General features: G+C 41.9%; 1 protein-coding gene across 4 annotated transcripts in view; it reads left to right on the plus strand.

The window, feature by feature from the left end:
• Positions 1-23,259, plus strand: part of FKBP15 (FKBP prolyl isomerase family member 15) — a 53,181-nt gene that overhangs the window by 162 nt on the left and 29,760 nt on the right. For 2 of the 4 annotated variants that reach the window (XM_070430871.1, XM_070430872.1), the window contains exons 2-8: positions 9,539-9,654; positions 15,610-15,694; positions 16,162-16,231; positions 19,887-19,961; positions 20,680-20,778; positions 22,021-22,170; positions 23,035-23,103. In XM_070430871.1, the coding sequence (XP_070286972.1) occupies positions 9,539-9,654; positions 15,610-15,694; positions 16,162-16,231; positions 19,887-19,961; positions 20,680-20,778; positions 22,021-22,170; positions 23,035-23,103 (664 nt within the window). Of the gene's footprint in view, positions 1-9,538; positions 9,655-15,609; positions 15,695-16,161; positions 16,232-19,886; positions 19,962-20,679; positions 20,779-22,020; positions 22,171-23,034; positions 23,104-23,259 lie in introns of those variants that run through there. The other 2 variants (XM_070430873.1, XM_070430875.1) reach the window with 2 other exon arrangements.

Raw genomic sequence — 23,259 nt, forward strand, 5'->3', positions numbered from 1 at the left:
TGGGACCGAAGGCGTGGCTGAGGAAGTCGGGCAGATGGTTGGAGGGGGTCGCTCTCTTTTCAGACCTCTCCCCAACTTCCGGGTCCAGACCCTTGCCACACTCCTGCGCTCTGCAGACAGGTCTTGGAATCCTGGCAGAGCTCGAAACTGCTGAGTCTGCCCACCTGCCTTCTGGGCCTGGCATCTCCCCTGACACGCATATCACTCCGAGGTTCGCCTTTAGCTTTCTGGGTCACAGTTTCTCCTGTGCAATGCGGGTGATGGCTGATGAGAATACCTGCCTCAAGAGTTTTTATAGGAGTCACTTGGGGCCAATAGAAGACTTTCTCTTGGGGGGCAGGGGAGACAAAGTGGTGATACTTAAGAATTGGCCTTGGTGAGTCAGCTTGAGCATCCTTCAGGGGTGTCACCTTTTGGGTACTTTGTCTTCTCCCACCACCCCAGGCAGAAAAAAATTGCTTTCTCTTCCTTATTCCCACAGCTAGGCGTGATTACCTCTGTTCTTGCACACCGAACCGACTGGATTATGAGCCCTGACAGGACAGAGACCTCTTATGTTTGTTCATCTCTGCCTAGTGCTCAGCACAGTACATAGTGAGTGCTCAGGAAGTGCCTGTTGAATGAATAGTAGTCATGAAATTGCACTCGAAAGCTCAAAACCAATCTAAGAGACTGCGATCGCTATTCCCTGCCTCCAGTCATTGTACATACTGGTCTGGGGTACAGTTTTTCAAGCGGCAGCTCTTTGTCTCCTCCAGTAATCAGTGTAGCCGTTTCCCTTGTGTTGTGTCAGTAGACAGCTTGACTCCCTTTAACCTTGTGAGCTAACAAGTTCTGATACTTGCAGAACTTTTCTTTGAACATTTGTTTAACAAATTTAAGAATGTATTGAAGAATGGTGAATACACCAACATATACCCCTTATTCTACTGAATGCTAAGAGGTTGCAAAGATGATCAAGCCTGTCCTCAAGTTGCTTCCAGTCTTGGTAGAGATTCAATACATAAAATGACACTGCCTTTCTTTTGACTTACACGGTGACTAGCTATACTACCTATTTTAACTACCCCCACTTTAGATGGCCTTTGTCCACTTAGTTCCACTTTGGGTTCTTTCAGTTCTCAGTTATTGTAGAATTAAGCTGTGCTTTGATTCATTTTTTCCCCTCTCCCACCCGGAGCATTCATGAAAATGTCCACACAATCCAGCCAGCTGCTGTTGACTATGCAGTAAGCCTTTTGAATTAATGTTTTTTCATATAAACCTGTTTTGTACATGGCTGTGCCATGTGAAAGTTTACAAGATATACTTAAAATTTACATTCTTCACTAGGTGAAAGTATTTGGGGATGTCTGTAAATGAGTGTTAGAGCTTTTGATTTTCATGCAACAAGCAGTCCACTGCTGACTGAAAATTACAGGGTGAAAAATGACAGTCACGTGCTCTTTTCCAAATTCCTGCTCTGAGATCAGTTCTTGGTGGCTCCGCTAGGCTACTTTCCTGAGCAGGCTCATAGGACCTGAAGCGCTTTAGTTCTAGGCATGTGACTGTGCTCTTAAACATAGACAACAGCTAATTGAATGGTAAAAGGCTTAGTAAACAAAGTTATACAGATACGTTATTTTCGTTCCCAGTAATAACCAGAAAAACCAAATCAGATTTAAGATTGAGGATATAGGAAGTTTCACCAGTATTCTCTGATTCAGCTAGTCCGTCTTTGGTTTCTCTAAGGAAGTAGAACATATGACCGCAGCACTTCCTGTTTTATAACTGTAAATATACTTGCTTATTAATTTTTCAAGTATCTTGACTTAAGTATATGACTTACTTGATTCCGTTTAGAATACACAAGCCTGATAGAAAAGGGAGTATTAGTGTCTAGGATGGCTATCTAGATGATTGATAATGTGTTCCAAGTTTCCAGGCCTCTTAAAGTCCATGTTTAACTTAGAAGTAGTAATCAAGAAGTTTGCTTTTTTGGAGGGCTTAGCTCTTTCCCCACCATTGTGACTTTGAAATGAAGAAATATATCAATGCCTGCTAATTATATGGTACTTGGCTTCTGCTAAAGCAGATAGGAATAAGGCAAAGTTCTTGCCCCTTAAGAAACTTCTAGTTTAGTAGTAGGGTAAAATCAATCCAGTAATAGTAATCACAAAGCATTCTAAGGGGCTACTTATGTATATACTTATGTTTTAGATTATATAAAAGACTAGTGGCCTGGTGCATGAAATTCGTGCATGGGGGGGGGGGGGTGTCCCTCAGCCCGCCTGCACCCTCTACAATCTGGGACCCCTCGGGGGATGTCCGACTGCCGATTTAAACTGGCAGTCGGACATCCCTCTCATAATCCGGGACCGCTGGCTCCTAACCACTCACCTGCCTGATTGCCCCTAACCACTCTGCCTGCCGGCCTGATCAACCCCAACTGCCCCCCCCTTCCGGCCTGATCACCCCTAATTGCCCGCCCCTGCTGGACTGATTGCCCCCAACTGCCCCCCCCCGCCAGCCTGATCACCCCCAACTGCCCCCCCACACTGGCCTGCCCCCCCCATCTGCCCCCCCTGCCAGCCTGCTCTCCCCCAACTGCCCTTTCCTGCCGGCCTGATTGCCCCTAACCGCCTCTGCCTCAGCCCTGCCACCATGGCTTTATCCAGAAGGATGTCCGGAAGGTCTCCCAGAAGGTCTTCCGGTCTAAGAAGCATATTACCCTTTTATTAGTATAGATATGTGAAGGCAAATCTGATTAGCACTAGAGGCCCGATGCACGAATATTCGTTCAAGAATAGGCCTTCCTTCCCCTGACTGCTGGCACCGCCTTCACTCCAGTCTGGAGCTGCCTTCTGCCTTGGTGTGCTCCTGGCCTGGCCGCTGCCATCTTTGTTGTGTCAATTTGCATATTCCCTCCTTATTGGCTGTGGGTGCCACCATCTTGGTTATGAAGTGACAGTCAATTTGCATATTCTTTCTTTATTAGATAGGATAGTAATGATATCACCAGTATAAAGGTAGAAAAAGATAAGTCTGGAACTGATCCTCAAGAAGTATTTTTAAGTTACTTAAAATCACAGAAAAGCCTAGATCAGTGATGGTGAACCTATGACATGCGTGTCAGAGGTGACACGCAAACTCATTTTTTTGGTTGATTTTTCTTTGTTAAATGGCATATAAATATCAAAAATATAAGTCTTTGTTTTACTATGGTTGCAAATATCAAAAAATTTCTATATGTGACACGGCACCAGAGTTAAGTTAGGGTTTTTCAAAATGCTGACACGCCGAGCTCAAAAGGTTCGCCATCACTGGCCTAGATTCTAATGCTGATTCTGCCCTAGTTAGGAGTGTGATGTTAGACAAGTCACTTCTCATCCTTGGCTCTCCATACCTTAACCTGTTAAATTATGGGATTTTCCACAGATGATCTTTGAGACCTTTCTCAATTCTAAAGTTTTGTATTCTTGTTAATATCAGTTTATAGTTGCAGGCCACTTTTTGCATAGATTGAGCATGGTTTCTTCTCTACAGGAGTATCTGAGTTGAATCAACATTTTAAGGTAATAGGATGTGTGCACATGTATATAAAATAATATATGGTGTACTTAATGCCAGGCGCTGTACGTCCTTCTAAGTAATACATTTACATGATCATATTTACTTCTCTCTACTACTCTATGAGGTCGTTTTTACTATTATACCCATTTTACAAATGGGCATAAAAGGATCAGAGCAGTAAGTTGCCCAAGGCCATGCAGCTAAAAAGTAAAAGAGCAAAGAAGCACTTTGACAACAAAAAGAACCCTATTTATTAAAATATATTGATGTAGCATGCATGTGTTACTTATTTTGATGAGAAAAGAAAAGGAGTATAAAGCTAAGGTTAGATAAAGACTTTGGCAGCTAAGTGCATTGGCTAACATTTATTTATTTATTTAGATTCTTTTTTTAATTATTAATAAATCTTTATTGTTCAGATTATTACAGTTGTTCCTCTTTCCCCCCCCCCCCCCACAGCTCCCTTCTACCCAGTTCCCACCTCACCCCATGCCCTTACCCCCCCCCCCCACTGTCCTCGTCCATAGGTGTACGATTTTTGTCCAGTCTCTTCCCTCACCCCCCACATCCCCTTCCCCCTGAGAATTGTCAGTCCACTCCCTTTCTATGCCCCTGATTCTATTATATTCACCAGTTTATTCTCACCCCCATAATTCGGATGTTGGTACACTTGAAGTTGTCCCAGAGGCTCCTTACACTATCTTCATATTTTTGGTTTCTTTTTTCTTTTTTCTTTTTTCTTTTCCGGTTGGGTGTGTTTTGCTTCTTCGTATTTCAAATCTTTGACTTGATTCTTGGGGTCCTCTAGTCTGCTGTTGGATCTCTGTATATTATTCTTTATTTCAGTCAGTGTATGCTTAATTTCTAATTGGTCCTTTTTCATATCCTTGAGGGTCTCACTAAATTTCTCAGAGGTTTCTAGAAGATTCTTGAGTAACCTTATAACCATGGTTTTGAACTCTATATCCAGTAGTTTGCTTTCCTTCATTTTTTTCGTTTATGACATGTTTCTTTGTCTCTGCATTTTGGCTGCTTCCCAGTAGTTTGCTTTCCATCATTTCTGTCATTTGTGACCTGTCTCTTTGTCTCCGCATTTTTTATGCTTCCCTGTATTGATGGAGTGGCTTTGTGTGCTAGGTGTCCTATAGGGCTCAGTGGCTCAGCCTCCCCAATTACCTGAGGTGGACACTCTTGGTACACCCCTTTGTGGGCTGTGTGCACAGTCTTGTTTTAGTTAAGTCTTGATTGCTGTTGGTATCACTGGGAGGAATTGACCACCAGGCCAGTTGGCTGTGTCTACAATGGGAGAACTGCTGTGCTGGAGACACCCTTATGGAGCAGGACTCGCAGTGGGGCTTTGGTGCTCACTGAGTCTGCCCCTTGAGTATGTGGCTTATGAATGTGAAGAGTTGTACTCTGCTATAGTCTCACTCTGACCACTGGGTACACTGGCTCTTGGATCTCCAAAGAGGTGCAAAGTCAGCCACTGCTTGAGTCCACCCAGCAGGAGCTACAGAGAGATCTGCGGATTCCTCCTCTTTGTTTGGGGTTTGGAAGTGCTCAGATGAGGCCCAGCTATGAAGCAATGCAGGCTGCTGTGTAGCCCTTCTTTTGGAAGCTTTGGCGCTCTTTGACCCAGCTGCAGATTGTTAGGTTTTAGATTGCAAAAGAGCAGGCCATTCGTATGCAAAAGCCTCTGCTCACAGCTTGGGTGGGGTTGTAAATTGGGTGGGGCAGGGTCTCAGGGGATCATCAGGGCAGAGCAAACCGCATTGGCTGCCAATCTGCTCTGTCTTGGAAAGGTCCTGGGTCTCTGTGTCCCCGCGGCCCTGCGCAGGAACAATGATTGCTGCAAGCACCTCTGAGAGAACGCCGCCCTCGCATTCCGTCCCGTTGCCAGACAGTCCAGTTTCTCCCTGTATGAGTCTGGGTCCCCAGAGTCTCACCCGGAACTAGAGTTCAGGGCAATTGGGAGCTTGTATCTCCCTCCAATTGAAAAAGACAACAGTGTACCCAGTTGCCAGCCCGTTTCCGCGCGCCTCCACATTTCCGCACCTCTGCAACTCCTACCAGTTTCAATGCGCTTTTCTCTTTCCTTCCAGTTGTAAAATTTCCACTCAGCTAGCCTTCCCGTGGTTCTGGATGATATCCGTTTTGTCTTTTAGTTGTAGTTTTGATGTGGTTGTGCGAGGCAGCAAGTACAAGTGTGTACCTGTGCCGCCATCTTGGTTCCTGCCCTTAACATTTATTTTTAAAATGTAATTAATACTGTAATGACTTTTCCCATGAATTGTAAACAAAGAGACTCAAGTCCAAAGTTAGCAAATCCCCTACTGGGGATTGAGCCCGAAACCCGGGCATGTGCCCTGACTGGGAATCAAACCCCTACCTCCTGGTTCATGGGTTGACACTCAATCACTGAGCCATACTGACCAGGGCTCCATTGATTTTTTTAGAGAGAATGAGAGGGAGGGAGAGAGAGAGATAAACATTGATGTAAGAGAGACACATAGACTGGTTGCTTCCCACATACACCCGGACTGTGGCCAGGGGTCGAACTTGCAACCAAGGTACATGCCCTTGACCAGGAATCAAACCTACAACCCTTCTGTCCAGAGGCCAATGCTCTAACCCCTGAGCAAAACTGTCCAGGGCAGCAAGCCCATTGTTGCTAACATAGTTATTTATGTACATGTGAGAACACTGTAGAAGTAGAAAAATGTAATGATTTATAAGACACTTATGTATTGTTTATCTTAAAATATTAATAGAAAATAGAATTAATCTGGGAGGTAATTGGTTTGACTTGCTCTAGGATTGATTTTGCAATCATTAATTAGCTGGCCTTTAGAACCTCTGTGGAAATATTGTTTGCGTATGACACTTGTTTTTCCCTTGACAAAAACATTCCTGCAAAATAAAAATAGCAAATCCAATGCACATAGTTTACTGAAGCTAACCAGGGCATTCTTTTCTTATCAACTACCTGTGTATAAGCTATTATATCTTAACTAGGATCTAAACTTCATAAATTGTTCACTATGTTAAAGGCATTGCCCAACTCTTTCAGAATCTTATTCTTTTAGGGAATTTGCCCAGACTGCCCTGGCTAAAAGAAATCTTGGTCTCTCCTAAATTTTATTAGCATTTGTTGATGTCTTATTTAGGCTAGCACTGCTCTCCACACTTACAATCACATTTAAACCTCTCAGTCCTTTTAAGTAAGTGTTGTTGGCCCCATTTATAGAAAACTGAAAGGAAGCTAATAGTGCACTACCTTGAGAAAACAAGGTAATAGTTTCAAATCATATTACATTTATTTTGCGAATTGCTGGTATATGTTATACATTAAAATTGTTGGGAAGTTTTAATATTTACTTCACCTAAACTAAGGATGCTTTTTAATATATTTTATTGATTTTTTACAGAGAGGAAGGGAGAGAGATAGAGAGTTAGAAACATCGATGAGAGAGAAACATCGATCAGCTGCCTCCTGCACACCCCCCACTGGGGATGTGCCCGCAACCCAAGTACATGCCCTTGACCGGAATCAAACCTGGGACCTTTCAGTCCGCAGGCCGACGCTCTATCCACTGAGCCAAACCAGTTTCGGCTGGCACAGATTTCTTGAATGAATTCTATAGGAGCTCCTAGGAAGATCACCTAACCTAGACTTTGAGATTAGGGCAGCTTCCAGGGGGAAAGGAGCAACAGGAAGAATGTTTCAGGCAGCAGGAACAACATGTCCAAAGGCTGGACATTAGAAAGGTCTTGCCTTGTTTAAGAAACTAAAAGTTTCTCAGTGTGGCTGTAGCACACAGTTGGATTGGAGAAATGGCCACATAGGAAGCTGGGGGGGATAAGGAAAGGTAAGGTCCTGAAGGACCTTGTAAAGTTGCCTGTGGAGTTTGGGTATTTTGTATTATTGAGGTGTCCTTGAGGGTTTTAAGGAGGAAAGAGACTTAGTCAAATTTGTTTATTTGAAACGTTACTGTGGGTGCACTGGGGAGAATGGATAAGAAGCAGGCAAGCTCAAGGCTGGGAGATGAGTCAGAAAGTTATTGCAATAATTCTAGCTGGGTAGATGTGATGGTAGCTGAAATAGGGAAGTGGCAGGGAGGATGGGTAGAAGTGACTGGGTTCAAGAAGTGTTTAGCAAGTAAAATTAAATGGACTCTGGAATTGGTTATGAACACCAGGGGGAAAAGAGTCAAGGATGATCCCCAGATTTCAGTTTGGTTGTGGGCGTTTGCAGAAAGAAATAGTAAGTAAAGGCGCCCTTTTCTGGAAACTGATGAAGGAAGGTCGCAGGTGAGCTCTTCAGTCCCATGTGGACTCCACTCTCCAAAACTCTGCCCGCACTCCAAGTAGGTACTGCCCAGTGTCTGGCAGGAAGGAAGAGCTGCTTTTCACTTCTTTCACCTAGCTGGGTTAGATGTTTGGTGACAGTGAATTTTTCCCAGCCAGACAACATAGTAGACCTGAAATTGTTATCCTTAGAAAGTCCTGCTTACAAGGTTGGCACTTGGCTGACATCTAGGAACTTTATTGGTAAACAGTTCCCCACCCTGGTTTAAAGCTTCCCATACATGATAAGCATGGCTCACTTGTCTGAACTGTGTGTACCAACAATATGATTCATGAACCTTGTCTTCCTTCTGGGATTCTAGAATTTTGGCACATGCTAGAGGGTTCCCATTTACCAATCCCTAGAGACTCAAAGCCTGGGGAATTAAGTCTCTAAGTTTCCTGGTAGACCACACTTCACATATATTGTTACAATTCATTGCTGGAGTAAATAAACATATCCTGTGTTACTCCACTGGGAGAGGACTCTTGGAAGCTTGCTCCTGGTGTCCTCCGAACTTTGCCCCAGTGCTCTTTTTCCCTTTGCTGATGTTGCTTTGTATCCTTTTGTTGTAAAAGATCTTTGCCATGAGTACAACTATATGCTGAGTCTAGAACCTGGTGGTGGTCTTGGGGACCCTGACACAAATGTCATTGACCAAGAGAGGAAGCACAAAAGTGAAAACAGGATTTGCTAGGGCAGTGCGGATTGGAAGATAAGAGTTCTGGTTTGGACATGTTATGTTGCATTTGTGTTGCCTGTGGGATACTGTGTCGTCTGATACTCAGCAGCAAATTTTGGGCTGAGGATATAGGTTTGAGCATCATCAGCATTTGGATAGCACTTGATACCAAGGTAAATAAACTAGATTGTCAAGGGGCATGGACATTTAAAGGTTGAGCAGAGGAGGAAGAGACCAAGAAGTTAGGTGAGGATCCAGAGAGAGGGGAAGGCGAGAAAGGGATCCTTTAGTTTTATTGAGGTTTTATTTGGGCTAGTCCCTCTTCCCAATCCACAGGATTCCCCACAGAAGTGAAGGGAAGATTTTGTTTGAAGAACATAATAGTTGACAGTGTAAAAAGGCAACATGAAGGCCAAATTAGACAAAGACTGGTAAATTATGTTTAGTAACAAAGATGTTGGTGACCTTAGCAAGAGTGGTTTTAGTGGAATGGTTAGGGCAGAAGACTAGATTGCAAGAATGATGAAAGAATGGTTCTGCCTGTTAGATAAAATGGTAGACAGGACCATGTTTGATGGAGTAACTTTGTAGTACAGTTCAATTTACTTTATTTCAATTTATTTTAAAACTAGTAAAAAGTAAGAAACTATGACTTGCTAAAGGCAAGAATTACAGTTTGAAGAGACCATAGAGAGCATCTAGATCAACCACCTCAATTTATAGATGCAGAAACTGAGGTCCAGAAAGAAGAAATGACTTGACGGGTAGGGTCAGCCAATGCTGTTCAGATTAGAAATACAATCTTGATTTCAGAGACTCTTTACTTCTACTTCCAGTATTGAATGATGGAATATACAGTCAAAGGAGGTATTTATTCAAGGTTGAAGGTGAGCAGCATTTATAATGATGCCAGGTTTGAGATATGTCAGATGAAATGTCATTTTCATTTTCTACAGTGCCAGATTGGCCTCTCTTTTTGGACGGGATCAGGCGGCTGCTGACCATGGAAATGAATTCTTCCAGTACACAGCCCCAAAGCAGCCTAAGAAAGGCCAGGGAGCAGCAGCAACAGGTAAGTTAAGAGGTTAGCACTGGCCCCTATCACATTAGTTGAAAGTATAAACAGCCTTCCCCAAAGTGATATGCCAGATTTTTCATCCGTGGTCAGTCTGGCCAACCTCACTACCAGTGGTGCATGCCTTTCTAAGCTCTGAGATATGCATTCTGGCAGGTAGATAATGTGCCCTTTGTTTGAAACTGACACAGGAAGGTCACAGGTAACCTCTTCTGCTCCGTGTGGACACCACTCTCTGAAACTCTGTCCGCACTCCAGGTGGGTATTGTCCAGTGTTTTGGCGAAAAGAAAGAGCTGCTTTTCACTTCTTTTCCCTTGCTGGGTTAGATGTATGGTGACAGTGAATTTTCCCCAACTAGACAGTGATGCTCAGTGCTAAATCCTCTACCTTTCATCATGATGGACACGAAAGAAAATTGAGTGATATTTGTTGAATGAAAGGAGAGAAGGGTGACTAATATTTCTGAAATGCCTGTTATGTGTGTGGTCTCAGGTGATTTACGTAGATTTTTTTTTTTTTAATCCTCACTCGAGGATATGTTTTTATTGATTTCAGAGAGAGGGGAAGGGTGAGAGAGAGAAACATCGACTGCTTTCCATACGCACTCCAACTGGGCAGTTAACCTGCAACCTGGGTATGTGCCCTGACTCAGAATCGAACCCGTGACCTTTCAGTGTACTGAGCCACTCCAGCCAGGGTAGATTTTCTTATTTAATTCTCACAATTCTGTGAAATAGGTCAGACTACCACCATTTTAGATTCTGAGAGGTTTAGGGACTTGGTCACGGTTACATAGCAGTAAATGACAGAGTTAAAATTTGAACCTTGATCTGATTTCACTCCAAAGGTTTTCTCCCTCCTACACTTTGCTGTCTTTGTGTAAGAATCTGAAGAGGAATGAGGGACTGATAGAAACAGCCCTGAGCTACCAGAGATACTAAATTAAATATTTGTTAAATGAAGATGAAAGTATTGCATGCCTTTTAATGCTGGGCACAATGCTGGCACTGAGGATGTTAGGATGTTTAGAATTGAATAGTTGCAGTGGTTACCATGTGGCCCCAAAGGTCTAAGATATTTACTGTTTGTCCCTTTACAGAAAATGCTTGCTGACCCCTGCTCTAAATCTTACCTGTCACTTTTGGCAGCTGTGCTGTGGCTTTCTGGTCCTGTTCTCTAAGCCCTAACCTGGCCAGATTTCTAGTAGGCCGTGCCTTTACATTTCATCAGCTGTGTGCTTCTGACTCAATTTAAAGTGGTCGAGTTAATGGATGAAGATAAAAAGAAACGACCTAAGGCCCCACCCAGTAAAGTAACTTGATTTTTAGAAATCAGGCAACAACTATAAGCTCATTATACTTTCAAAGAAGAATTATAGAGGCATTTGAACTTAAACATTACTTATACAATCTTATGTAGACATTTACAAATAAAAAGCAAAGTAACAATATAGGGGACCCTTCCGTTCAAGGGCCATTTATATGTAAGAAGTCTTTGTGGGGAAGATGGCTGAAGCATAGCTCTGGAATCTCTTCAGATTTCAATATAAAAACAGAGCAACTAGATATAAATATAAACCTATGGATAATTACAACAAAACCAATTGAAGTGGTATCCTCATGAACCCCCAAATATAAGCAGATATGGACAAACCACTGACAGCCAGAAAGCTTGCATGGTATCAACAGTTGCATGGGAGCAAACAGGGACGCAGTGGGAGAATATCTGAGTCCGAGAATGGGAGAACCCCAAAATAGCCAGTAGGTGTTCATGGAAAATATGGTAGGCCAAGCTGAAATTGAAGTGTTTTACCCACTCTACTTGTGGCTAAGTACAAAGGGTTGATGATTGGGACTATAAGAATGGGAGCACTCTTGCTCCTATGAACTTGTGAAACTCACCCACTGACCTTCCAGGACAGGTCCCCACACTGAGAAGAACCTGCTGGGAGTGGAATTCAAATTAAGGAGGATAGAGATATTAGAGTGAAGGAGAGAAGATTCAGGTAAGAGTAAAGATAGAAGTAGAATAATAAAGTCTCGGGAGGAAGCCACCCTATTTTTTAACTTTATACAAAAAGAACAGAAGAGGGAGCTCTACTCCTAAGAGTTCAGAAAAGCAAATTTTACATAAAAATGAGCAACAGAAAAGTCTCAGAGTCAAACGCCATACAAAGTTATTATAAGAACAAAGATAGCAAGGAACAGAATAATATCCCTACAGACAGTGAGAGATCTCTTCTGTGAGAATGTTTCTCCCTGAACAGATTAAAATTGCTACCACTTATTAACATTTACAACATTAGACATGAGATGAGAACATAAATGTGAATTAACAGATTATGCCTTAAGAGTAATAGAAGGTTAACAGGAGGAAATTGTTTAAGTAAAAAAATTGAGATTTCAAAAGAAAGTGACAAATATTAAAGATAGCAAAGATCTAACAAATTGGGGGTGGGGAGAGAGAAACAAGAAAACTTTGTTCAAAAACAAAAAAACAAAAGAGAGAGAGAGAGAGACTTGAAACTGCATGCTATTTAAAAAAAAAAGTCCTGTGCAATGCTGATTTCAGAGAGGGAAAAATGCAAAGCCAGTGAGAAGATCATATGATTCTGAGTATCTGACTCATCCCTCCAGCAATTCACAAACAACCTTCCATTTCCAGGACATGAGATAGGGAAATAAGAGTGTACTGGGACAAGTCACACCATCCTGAAGGACGAGGCTAGGTTGACCTCAGGGAGACAGCAATTTTTCTCAGTGTTTCAGACTTATCCTCATAACCCAACTCTGGCCTTAGTTACTTTTTTCCTGCCATACAATGCTTATCAGGAGAAAAGTTATGGCATTACATATAGCTGGAAAGTGCTGATTGAATTAAAAATTAGGTGTAGGATTTTGCTAAATAATAATGAAAACATGAACACCAGACTAGGAAAATAATCAACCAGCATAAATAGACAATTCATCAAAACAAAACAAAGCAAATGGTCAATATATATCTATAGAAAATGTTAAATTTTGGCCTCCCTGTAATCAATAAATGCAAATGAAAGCAGCAATGAGAAAGCGTTTCCCTTTCCCTACTGCCTCCCTCTCATTGGTAAAGATTTTAAAAGATAATTTCTTCTTATTGGCAGGCCGCAAAGCTGGTGAACTCAAACTGCTATGTAAACTGCAGTGTAAACTGGTATGGCATTTCTCAAGGGCATTTGGGCAGGTTGTAACAAAATCTTAAAATTGTTTACACCCTTTCACTCCACATTTTCATTTTTATAAATTTCTTCTAAGAAAGTAATTAGAGGTACACGCAAAAATGTGCATTTTAAGGATGTTCACCATAGCATCCTATCCTGTCTAATAATAGACAAACATGGTAATTGACCATACCTTCACTACGCCTCCCATTGGCTAATCCGTGCGATATGCAAATTAGCTGCCAACAAAGATGGCAGCTAATTTGCGTACTGCAGGCAGGGTGGGACAGCGCCATCCTGTCTGCCCCGCCGCCATCTGGGCCTGCTATTTGCGACCCGGGGCGATGGGGCAGGACAGTGCCATCCTGCCTTCCCTGTCGCAATCCGGGCCTGCTATCTGCGACCTGGGGCGGCGGGCAGCGGTGTGCGACCTGACCTGGGGGGGCCGGGCAGTGTAGCAGCGATCGGCCAGCCCGCCCTGCCTCCATCCGGGCATCCGTGTGCGACCCAACCTAGGCGGCTGGGCGGGGCAGCAGCGATCTGCCGGCCTGCCCGGGCGTCCCGTGTGCGACCCACCAGGGGCGTCCCGTGTGCGACCCGACCCGGGACGGCACCCCAACCCCCAGATCGGTCTTCCTGGGGCGGCAGGCCAGGCACTGAGGGATCGGACCTGCCATCTGCCACCCGGGGACCGGGCCTAAGCCAGCAGGTGGTTATCTCCTGAGGGGTCCCAGACTGAAAGGGCACAAGTTGGGCTGAGGGACACCTGTCTTACCTCCCCTCCCCTGCCAGTGCAAAAATTTTTGTGCACCGGGCCTCTCGTCTAATAATAGACAAACATGGTAATTGACTGTACCTTCGCTACATCTCCCATTGGCTAATCAGCATGATATGCAAATTAACCTCCAACAAAGATGGTGGCTAATTTGCATACTGTAGGCAGGGCGGGTCAATGCGAGCTGCCATCTGGCCCCCGTTTGCCACCTAAGCCCCGCCCCCAGCCGGGACCCCCATGTGTGGCCCTGCGCGGTCGGGACCACCGTGGGCGGGCGGGCCCCCCGTGTGTGTCCCTGGGCGGTGGGGCTTGGCGGTGCAATCGGCCCGAGGAAGCCCTATTCTTACACTCCAACCCCCTGATGGGCCCTGCCCTGTGTGCGACTGGTTGCGGTGCCCCAAACCCCAGATCGGCCCTGCCCTATGCGCAATCCAGGGAGGAGGAGCAGGCACCTAGGGATCAGGCCTGCCATCTGCCACCCAGAGAGCGGGCCTAAGCCAGCAGGTGGTTATCTCCCGAGCGGTCCCAGACTGTGAGAGGGCACAAGTGGGGCTGAGGGACACACCTCCTGCCAGTGCACAAATTTTTCTGCACTAGGCCCCTAGTTATTTATAATAGAGAAAAATTGAAGGGAGCCCAAAGAAATATCAAACAATAGGAAGTTCTTTACATTTTGAAAGAGTATTTTATGTAGCCACTAAAAAACATTTTTAGGGCTAGTTTGTCTTTGTTTTGGACACTGTTTTGAAGAATAAAAGGAAATGTTTACATTAAGTGAGAAAAGGAGGTTGTCAAATGATATCATTAATTTTGTTTGGAAAAGGTAAAGCTGCCGAGTTTGTGTGTGTATAAAAAGGACTAGGAATAAATACATCAAATTATTAACGTTTATTTTTGGGTGGTGAGATTACAGGTTCGTTTTTTCTTTTTCTTTGTGTACTTCCATATTTACTAAGTTTTCTGCAGTATACGTGTATTCTCAGACAGAAAAATTGTGTCAATATGAAATTAAAAAACAAAATTTGACTGTAAATTTAAAAGATCTTACTGCCTTTATTCAGCAGTTCCTGAATCAGCCAACATCCAATCAAGCAGATTGAAGAGAGCTCCAAGGAGCTGTATAAAATGAGAATTTTATAAGCAGAAAAGAACGGGAACACAGAAGTTATATTAGGCAAAACACAGATTGGATGTCTTGAGATTACTTTCCTTTGGGGGATGACAGTGGGTCTATCAGGCAGATTACCTAACTAGTGCTGACCAGGCAATTCCTGATTGACTGGTTGAAGCTTCCATTTCTGAGACAGCCAAAACTGTAATTAAGTCTCAGTTTGTTGACATGGAGCTTAGCGTAAGTGACTTTATTTTGGACCTGTTGTCTTGTTTTTATCAATACAAAATAAAAATAATTCAAGCAAGGATGCTTTTGAAAATAAGTCCTTGGTTGTTACATCCATTCTATTGTTCTCACTACTCTTCCATCAGCACATTCATGTTGTGAATGTAAATATGTGATTTACTCTAAATATACTGTTTTAAAACACTAGAGTTATTCTATCACCGTGAAAGGTAAGTAATGGCTGTAATCTGAGTATTGTAAATTTTCTACTTCTAAACTAAGGGAAGGGGAAATAACTTTATTTTTATTTGTTATAGCTCTCAAAATATTAGAAGGGAAAAGAAAGTTGATGGAATATGACCTTGTTTTCTTGTCCAGCCCAAAGACTTGTTTAAAATGGAAATGAAGCCCTGGGCCTAGGCTTGCTGCTATCACTGTGTAAGGCCCTTAGGTGCTTAAAGCCTCCATTTCCTCATCCCCAGATGAGGTCATGTTTTATGGATTAAATGAGGATAATGGCCATAAAAGCATTTTAACACTAACTAGAAGGCTTAAGGAAGAATTTTAAGCAGTTTTAATGGTTAACAAATCAGTTTCAAGCAAGAAATGAATGACAGCTTTGTTTTCTTCCTCATTTTTAGGAAATCAGGCGGCACCAAAAACAGCACCCACCTCAACAGGCACTTCCACAGTATTGGTTGCAACAGTAGTCCACGCATATAGATAGTAAGTAGCTGAGAAGGAATGCTTTCTGAAGTTGGGCTTGGGCTAAACTCCTATCTTTTCTCAATAAGTCTCTGTTCATTGCAAAATGGCTACTCTGCCTTTCCATAGGAAAAGTATCAGTAATGCTTTTTAACTTTCCAGTTTTCCAACTTCTCTTAAAACTTTGAGGAGCCATTATCTTGTTCGTTCTCTCTCTCTCTCTCTCTCTCTCTCTCTCTCTCTCTCGCATATATCTCAACAACTGCCTTTCCAAGTGCTCAAAGAAAGACGCTTCACTGAGATATAAATAGTAGATATTTAAAGAGTAAAGAAATTGTGTTAGAGCTTTTCATTATAAACTGCTCACCTCTATTCCTTTCTAGAGGTTCAATGACTAGATTTCCCACTTTTACATAGCAGAAAAGAAAGCTGGTTCTGCTTAGTTTAAGGAAGTATTAATACCTGTTGTTTTTGTTTTGCTTCTATAGCACAAATGGTCAATATGTAAAGCAGGGCAAATTTGGTGCTGCAGTCCTGGGAAATCACACAGCCAGAGAGGTGAGATTGCCCCACATCTCATGCATATTTAAGTGTCCCAAATCCTACTCATGAGCTGATTTCCCTCTGGGCTTGCCCAGTGTCTCATGTATCAGAGGATTAAAATGATTGTTTGTGTTGAATGTACATTTTTAACATTAGGTATATAGTAACATTTGTAGTCACGTTTTGCTTACAATCATGCATTAAAACAAATCCAGCCACTCACAATTTTAAGTTTTATTTTTATGATATAGACCTGGCTTAGGAATTTGGAGTTTTAGAGCAAACATTTACCAAGGACATCCCTTTGTTAGACAATGAGCAACACTTAGTATATAACATGTCCTTGTGCCTGCATTAATGACTAGTGTTTATCCTTTGAAAATTTGATGAAATGGACCACCAGTCACAGAGTAAAATACTGGTTTGGGTCAAAAGAAGATGTGGCCCAGTCAGTGTGGCTCAATGGTTGAGTATTGACCTATGAACCAGGAGGTCAAACTTCAACTCCCAGTAAGGGCACATGCCCAGGTTGGGGGCTTGATTCCCAGTAGGGGGCATGCAGGAGGCAGCTGATCGATTATTCTTTCTCATTATTGATGTTTCTATCTCTCTCTCCTTTTCCCTTCCTCTCTCTGAAATTAATTTTAAAAAAAGAAGAGGATGTGACTAGAAGCCCTGACACTGGTTTACTTTTGTGGGTTGTATCTAGCTTGAAATTCTGCTCCAGAAGGTTTTGAACATTGTTGAAATAAGCATAAGAAATTACCGAATTTTAGAGGTCCAGAGAACATGGATTCTATACTCCTCAGAGACTCTGAGACACAGAGAGATAAGATGACCTGTCCAGGGTAACTAATATAATAGACAACACTCATTTGTTTTAAAAACAGACAAACAAAAAACTTAATTATGGAAATTTGGAAACATAATAGTGGGACTAGAATAATGAACCCCTAGAGCCCATCGTTAGGCTCTAACAGTTATTAATCTTATTTTACCTTAAACCCAGCCAGTCTTCCTTCTTCCCCCCTCAAATTATTTTGAGTAAATTTCCAGCATACAATTTTAGCTGTAAATTTTTTAGTATGTATCTCTGAAAGAAAGGGACTTTTAAAAATGTAACCATTATGCTACTATCACACTTAAAACAAAAACCCATAATAATTTTTTGATGTTCATTCACTAGAAACTAGTATTCAAATTTCCCTGATTGTTTCTTTTTCCTTTTTTTTAATAGTTTGTTTTAATTAGGATCTAATAAGGTTCATATATTGCACTTGGTTACTGTATCCCTGAATTCTGTTTCATTTTCCCATCTGGAGGTAAACAAACTCTGGTTGTTCCTTATTTTGTTATGTTAGCAGCCACAATGGTTATTATTTAGATCTATTGATTTGTTAATGGTTGTCATTTGGATCATGAAAATCTGGTATTGGGATTTTACCACCCTTCCTTACTAGATAGGATATAGTACTGGGGCAGATAACATTCCTGCTGTAACAATTATAAAAAAGGAGATAAATTGCAAAAACTACATTTTAAAATTCATTAGAGAGCTGTGGAAATGATGAGGACTAGATGAACTAAAATTTCAGAGAGGGAAGAGCTAATTAATTGAGTGTTTCCTTCTCTTGAGATTTTGGCTGATGCCTCAGAGTAGAATGAACATTAGGTATGGCTCAAGCACTGAGACTGCTGGGGGCAAAAGACATTGGAATAAACTAGAGGAGCTCCAAATGCAAGATTTATTTTTTCCCCCCTTAGGTCATTGCTGAGTTCTGGGATGGTGTGGAAGTCCAGGGGCTATGCCAGAAAGGCCAAGGGAAACTTCTACAATCTTATGGTGCAGAGGAGATAAAGTACTATTACAAGATGGGAACCTGTAGCAAGCATCTGACAGCCTTCCTCTCAATACATTTGCTAGATTTTTAATTTTGTGGGGAGGAGGCTAAAGAACTCAGCTCAGAATTGCTGATGGGCAGAATGTTCAGGACCGAGAAGTCAGAGACCTTCCAGGCTTTCAATCAAAAGCCTAGGAAGATAGTGCTTGAGAATAGGTGTATCCCCATGGAGTGACTCTAAATAATCTATGATCCTTCCCTGACCAGCTTAATCTGTAATTGGTTTGCATTGAGGTGATCAGCTCTTCACTATCTGCCTAACATAGGAAAAGGAAAGACCTTTCTCGTGCAAGATTGTATATGAACCTTCATCGTCTCACCCTCCCCTCTGGGGTTGAGTTTTAATCATTTGTTTAACTGTGGTTTTATGTGTGTGTGTTTGTTTTGTTTGTTTTTTATAGCAAAGGTGGAAATTTATTGAGAAACAAGCACAGACTCCCACGTGAGGAGAGAGAAAGAGTCCCATAGCACAGACTCCCACGTGGGGAGGGGGAAAGAATTCCTGTGTGGTTTTTATGTGTGTGAATAGTAAATATATATATGAAATTTGCCATTTTACCATTTAAGCATATAATTCAGTGGCATTAATTACATTCACAATATTGAGCAGCCATCACCACTATCCATTTCTACTTTTTCATCACCCCAAACAGAAAATCTGTAATCATTAAGCAATAACTCCCCATTCCTCCTTCCCTTATCGCCTGGTGACCTTAATCTGTGTCTATGAATTTGCCTATTCTAGATACTTTACATAAGGGAATCATACAATATTTGTCCTTTTGTGTCTGGCTTATTTCACTTAGCATAATGTTTTCAAGCTTCATCCATGTTGTAGCATGTATCAGAACTTCATTCTTTTTTGTGGCTGAATAATATTCCATTGTCTGTATATAACATATTTTGTTTATCCATTCATCAGTTGATGGACATTTGGTTGTTTCCACCTTTTGGCTATTATAAATAATGGTGCAGTGAACACTGGTGTACAAGTATATGTTTAAGTCCCTGTTTTCAGTTTTTTTGGTATATACTAGGAGTGAAATTGCTGTGTCATGAGATAATTCTATATTTAGCTTTTTGAGGAACTGCCAGACTGTTTCCACAGCAGCTGTACCATTTTATATTCCTAATAGAGGCCAGATGCACGAAATTCATGTAAGAGTAGGCCTTCCTTCGCCTGGATGCCGGCACTGGCTTCCCTCTGGCACCTGAGACCCGGGCTTCCCTCCAGCTGCCAGCAGGCACCTGGGACCAGGGCTTCCCTCGCAGCCCCGGCTTCGTCTGGAAGGTCGTCCAGAAGGACGTCTGGTCTAATTAGCATATTACACTTTTATTATTAAAGATAAGCAATATATGGATTCCAGTTTCTTCACTACCTTGCCAACACCTCATTATTTTTTCTGTTTTTTTTTAATGTACATTTTAGTAGGTGTGAAGTGGTTTGATTTGCATTTACCTAATGACTGATGACTATTAATTATCCTTTCATGTACCTGTTGGCCATTTGTTTATCTCTTAGTCACCCATCTAGAAATAAAACACCAACAAAATAAAGACATTGCAATTACAGTTAAAGAGTAAGGCCAAAATAAAGAGAGATTAAAATGGGTAGTGAGAAGATACAATTTAAAATCCAAGCGTTAAGGGATTAACTGAGTTTTGTACCTGTATGAAACACAACCCCTGACATTTTACTGCTAATTTTTGTATTGTCTTTTAACTTCTGTTGTCTGTATTTTTTTCTGCTTATCTTTGCTTGAATACAGTATAGGATTCTTCTTTATATCAGTCAACAACAGCCAGTTACTGTTGCCAAGATTCATCTGAGCTTTGAACTAATGGTAAGACTTCCCATATTAGAATCATTAACTTCCTTGGGATCCTATATAATAAAACCCTAATATGCAAATCGACCGAACAGCAAAACGACTGGTTGCTAGATGCACAATGACCACCAGGGGGCAGACGCTCAATGCAGGAGCACTGCAGAGGGAGCACCGCTCAGCCAGAAGCCAGGCTCACGGCTGACGGCTGGCGGGCGCAGTGGCAGTGGTGGGAGCCTCTCCCGCCTCCACAGCAGCGCTAAGGACCTCTTGGGGGATGTCTGACTGCCGGGTTAGGCTCGCTCCCTGCCCAGAGGGCCTAAGCCAGCAGTTGGACATCCCCCAAGGGGTCCTGGATTGTGAGAGGGAGCAGGCTGAGCTGAGAGACACACCCCCCCCCCCCCCCCCCCCCCCCCAGTGCACGAATATTGTGCACTGTTCTGGTAGGTTTATAAGAGAAATTGGTCTGTGCATACCTGGTGGAAATTAGATCTGCTCCTTCAGCCCAGAGTGTCTGACTGGATATCTTAACAGAGCATCTTGGAAAGGACTCCTGGCTGCCTTCTGGGAATGTAGACTGAGGGATGATATGTGGAAGGTGGGAGGGAAGAAGAGAGTTCCCTGATATCTCTCATTGGGTCCACTTTAGTCACAGCCCTTCTATCTGAGTTTAGGCAATCAGATTTATCTTCTGTTCTGTCTGGTTGAGTTATGCCAACATTTCTTCTTTCCCCAGGTTCGGCCCAATAACTATAGCACCTTTTATGATGATCAGCGACAAAACTGGTCCATCATGTTTGAGTCGGAAAAGGCTGCTGTAGAGTTTAATAAACAGGTAATACCATCTTATTCTTTCTGTGAAAAGCCAAACACTAATGTGAATTTCATTTGATTTGAGGAATATAAATGGAAAACCCATAACCTGCTAATACTTTGTTAGTGGACCAGCATTAAAAAACCACTAAATTTGTCACTTGAGCTTATTGTAGTTCAGGGAAATAATAGGAATACTTAATTCAAATTGCTTAAAAATGAGACTTTAAGAGAAAAAAGATTAAATGTTGTAAACTTAGTTCTTTATAAAACATTTCTACTCCCTAGCCAGGTTGGCTCAGTGGGTAGAGTGTTGGCCTGTGGACTAAAAAGTCTCAGGTTTGGTTCTGATCGAGGGCATGAACCTCGGTTATAAGGGGACTAAGGGAGTTAGGGTCCTGGTCAGGGTTGTGGTCTCTAGTGATTGGTGTTAGGGTAGGGAGTAGTTGATCATTGCATCTGGTCTTGATGTCAGCCATGGCATTGCTTCGCTTGGCTTCGCTGCTTTTCTGGAGCTGAAACACAACTGAGCCTAGATGTTATCTTTAGTTTCATTAAAACTCTGGTCAATAGACCCGAGGCTTTGTTCCTAAGATTGTTTGCTGCTGACCAGAGCCTCATTGTGTTGAGGGCTTAATGATTAAGGGAGTGGATGTGTAAGGGAAAATGAGGTGATTCAAGGTGCTGGATGAGGCCAGTGTGAATCAAAAGGAAAGAAAGGAGATAGGTCATATTAAAGAAATGACGTTTCTGCATGGTTACTGTGTCTTTAAAAATGCTTTCAGTATATTTTTTTAGAAGCTCCCTTTCTTGCCTACATTCCCAAACACTGAAGCATAAAATCAGTATGGTAATGATAGCTAACATTTATGTGTACTCACTGTTACTTTCCAGGCCCTGTGCCTAGTCCTCTGCTTGTGTTAGTTCAATCTTCATAACTACCCTAGGAGATATGCAAAGTTTTTGTCCCCATTTTACAAAAAACCCTATGAAATAAGGTTCACAGAGGTTAAGTTATTCGGCCAAGATCACAAGTTAATAAGTGGTTTATTAACTCAGATTTGTACTCAGACTGTCTGACTGCAAAGCCATACTCTTAGACACTTGAATTCCTGGCAACATTACTGACTGTGGAATGGTTTACTTCTAAACATGTAATCTGATTTGTTAGTGGACGCCACGATGTGGAAAAGAGCATTAGCAAAAATGGAGTACTTAACTGAGCTTAAACTAAGTTTATGCTGTTTCAATTTTTGTCTCGCAGGTGTGCATTGCCAAGTGCAACAGCACCTCTTCCTTGGATGCAGTGCTCTCACAGGACCTCATTGTAACAGAGGGCCCTGCTGTGGAAGTTGGAGATTCTTTGGAAGTGGCCTATACCAGCTGGCTCTTTCAGAATCATGCTCTGGGCCAGGTAAGAAAATGTCCCCTGGAAATCTTTTTGTAATTTAAACAACAGGAGGGCTGTTCAGATGTAAGGTAGTATTACTGTGAATGGCTGCTGTTGGCAAATAGAAATGGTTTAGGAGTCCTGCTTTAATGCCTACTGTTGCTTTTGGGGCATAGACATGAAATGGTAATCTATAAAATCTGCTCAGTGCCACTCATTACTTCTACTTAGTTTCCCAAGTATTATTTTTGGTAGTTATTCACATGTACGTCTTATCCTCCTATATCAGTGTTAAACTTTATATTCTTAGGGGATTAGGTCTTAAAACTTATTTTTAGACCTTCCAGTTGTTTCTGTCTTTCTTATAGTACATAATATAAATAGGTTGGACTTGTCTTTTACTATTTTTAAGCCATCAAAAGCTTATGGTATGGTATGATAGAAAGAACTTTAGACTGTGAGGAAAAAAGTAAATTCAAGTCTCAATTTTATCATAATGTAGCCTTGTTAAGTCATTTAAACTCAAACTGTTTTCCCCCCATTGGTGGATGGAAGTTAGAGGTTAGTGACAGGATTGGTATCAGCATCAGATGAGATAATTTATTTTAAAATTCTTTATAGATGAAAAATGCTTTTAATAGATGAAGTTACCTTTTTTTCTAAACCTGGAAAATCAGTGCCCAGAGATATTCTGTGTGATAATATCCTTTAGCCATGATGTGGTCCCATCTTTTCAGCTCTCCTAGGAATTAATTTCCAGTATATTTGACATTCCCTATTCTAGAAATACTGTGCCTGGATATGTTTAGTCAGTTGCATATCATAATGATTATTATTATTTTTTAAATTGTCTGACCTCGTTTATCATTTACTTTGATCAAATTGCAGGTTTTTGACTCCACTGCTAACAAAGATAAGCTGCTTCGCCTGAAATTAGGATCAGGGAAAGTCATCAAGGTAAAGGCTTATCTGTGTTCTTACATGGTTTTATCAGTTGCAGTAGGTTTAATTTAGGTTAAGTTATGGAAATTTCTAATCTAGATATCTTCTGAGAGTTTGGAAAAGCTTGGGTAAAAAGAGGGGGAGCCTGACTGGTGTGGCTCAGTGGTTGAC

Source organism: Myotis yumanensis, unplaced genomic scaffold, assembly GCF_028538775.1.
Source record: "Myotis yumanensis isolate MYYU_CA2020_CCGP unplaced genomic scaffold, mMyoYum1.0.hap1 SCAF_12, whole genome shotgun sequence".
NCBI classification, from domain to species: domain Eukaryota; kingdom Metazoa; phylum Chordata; class Mammalia; order Chiroptera; family Vespertilionidae; genus Myotis; species Myotis yumanensis.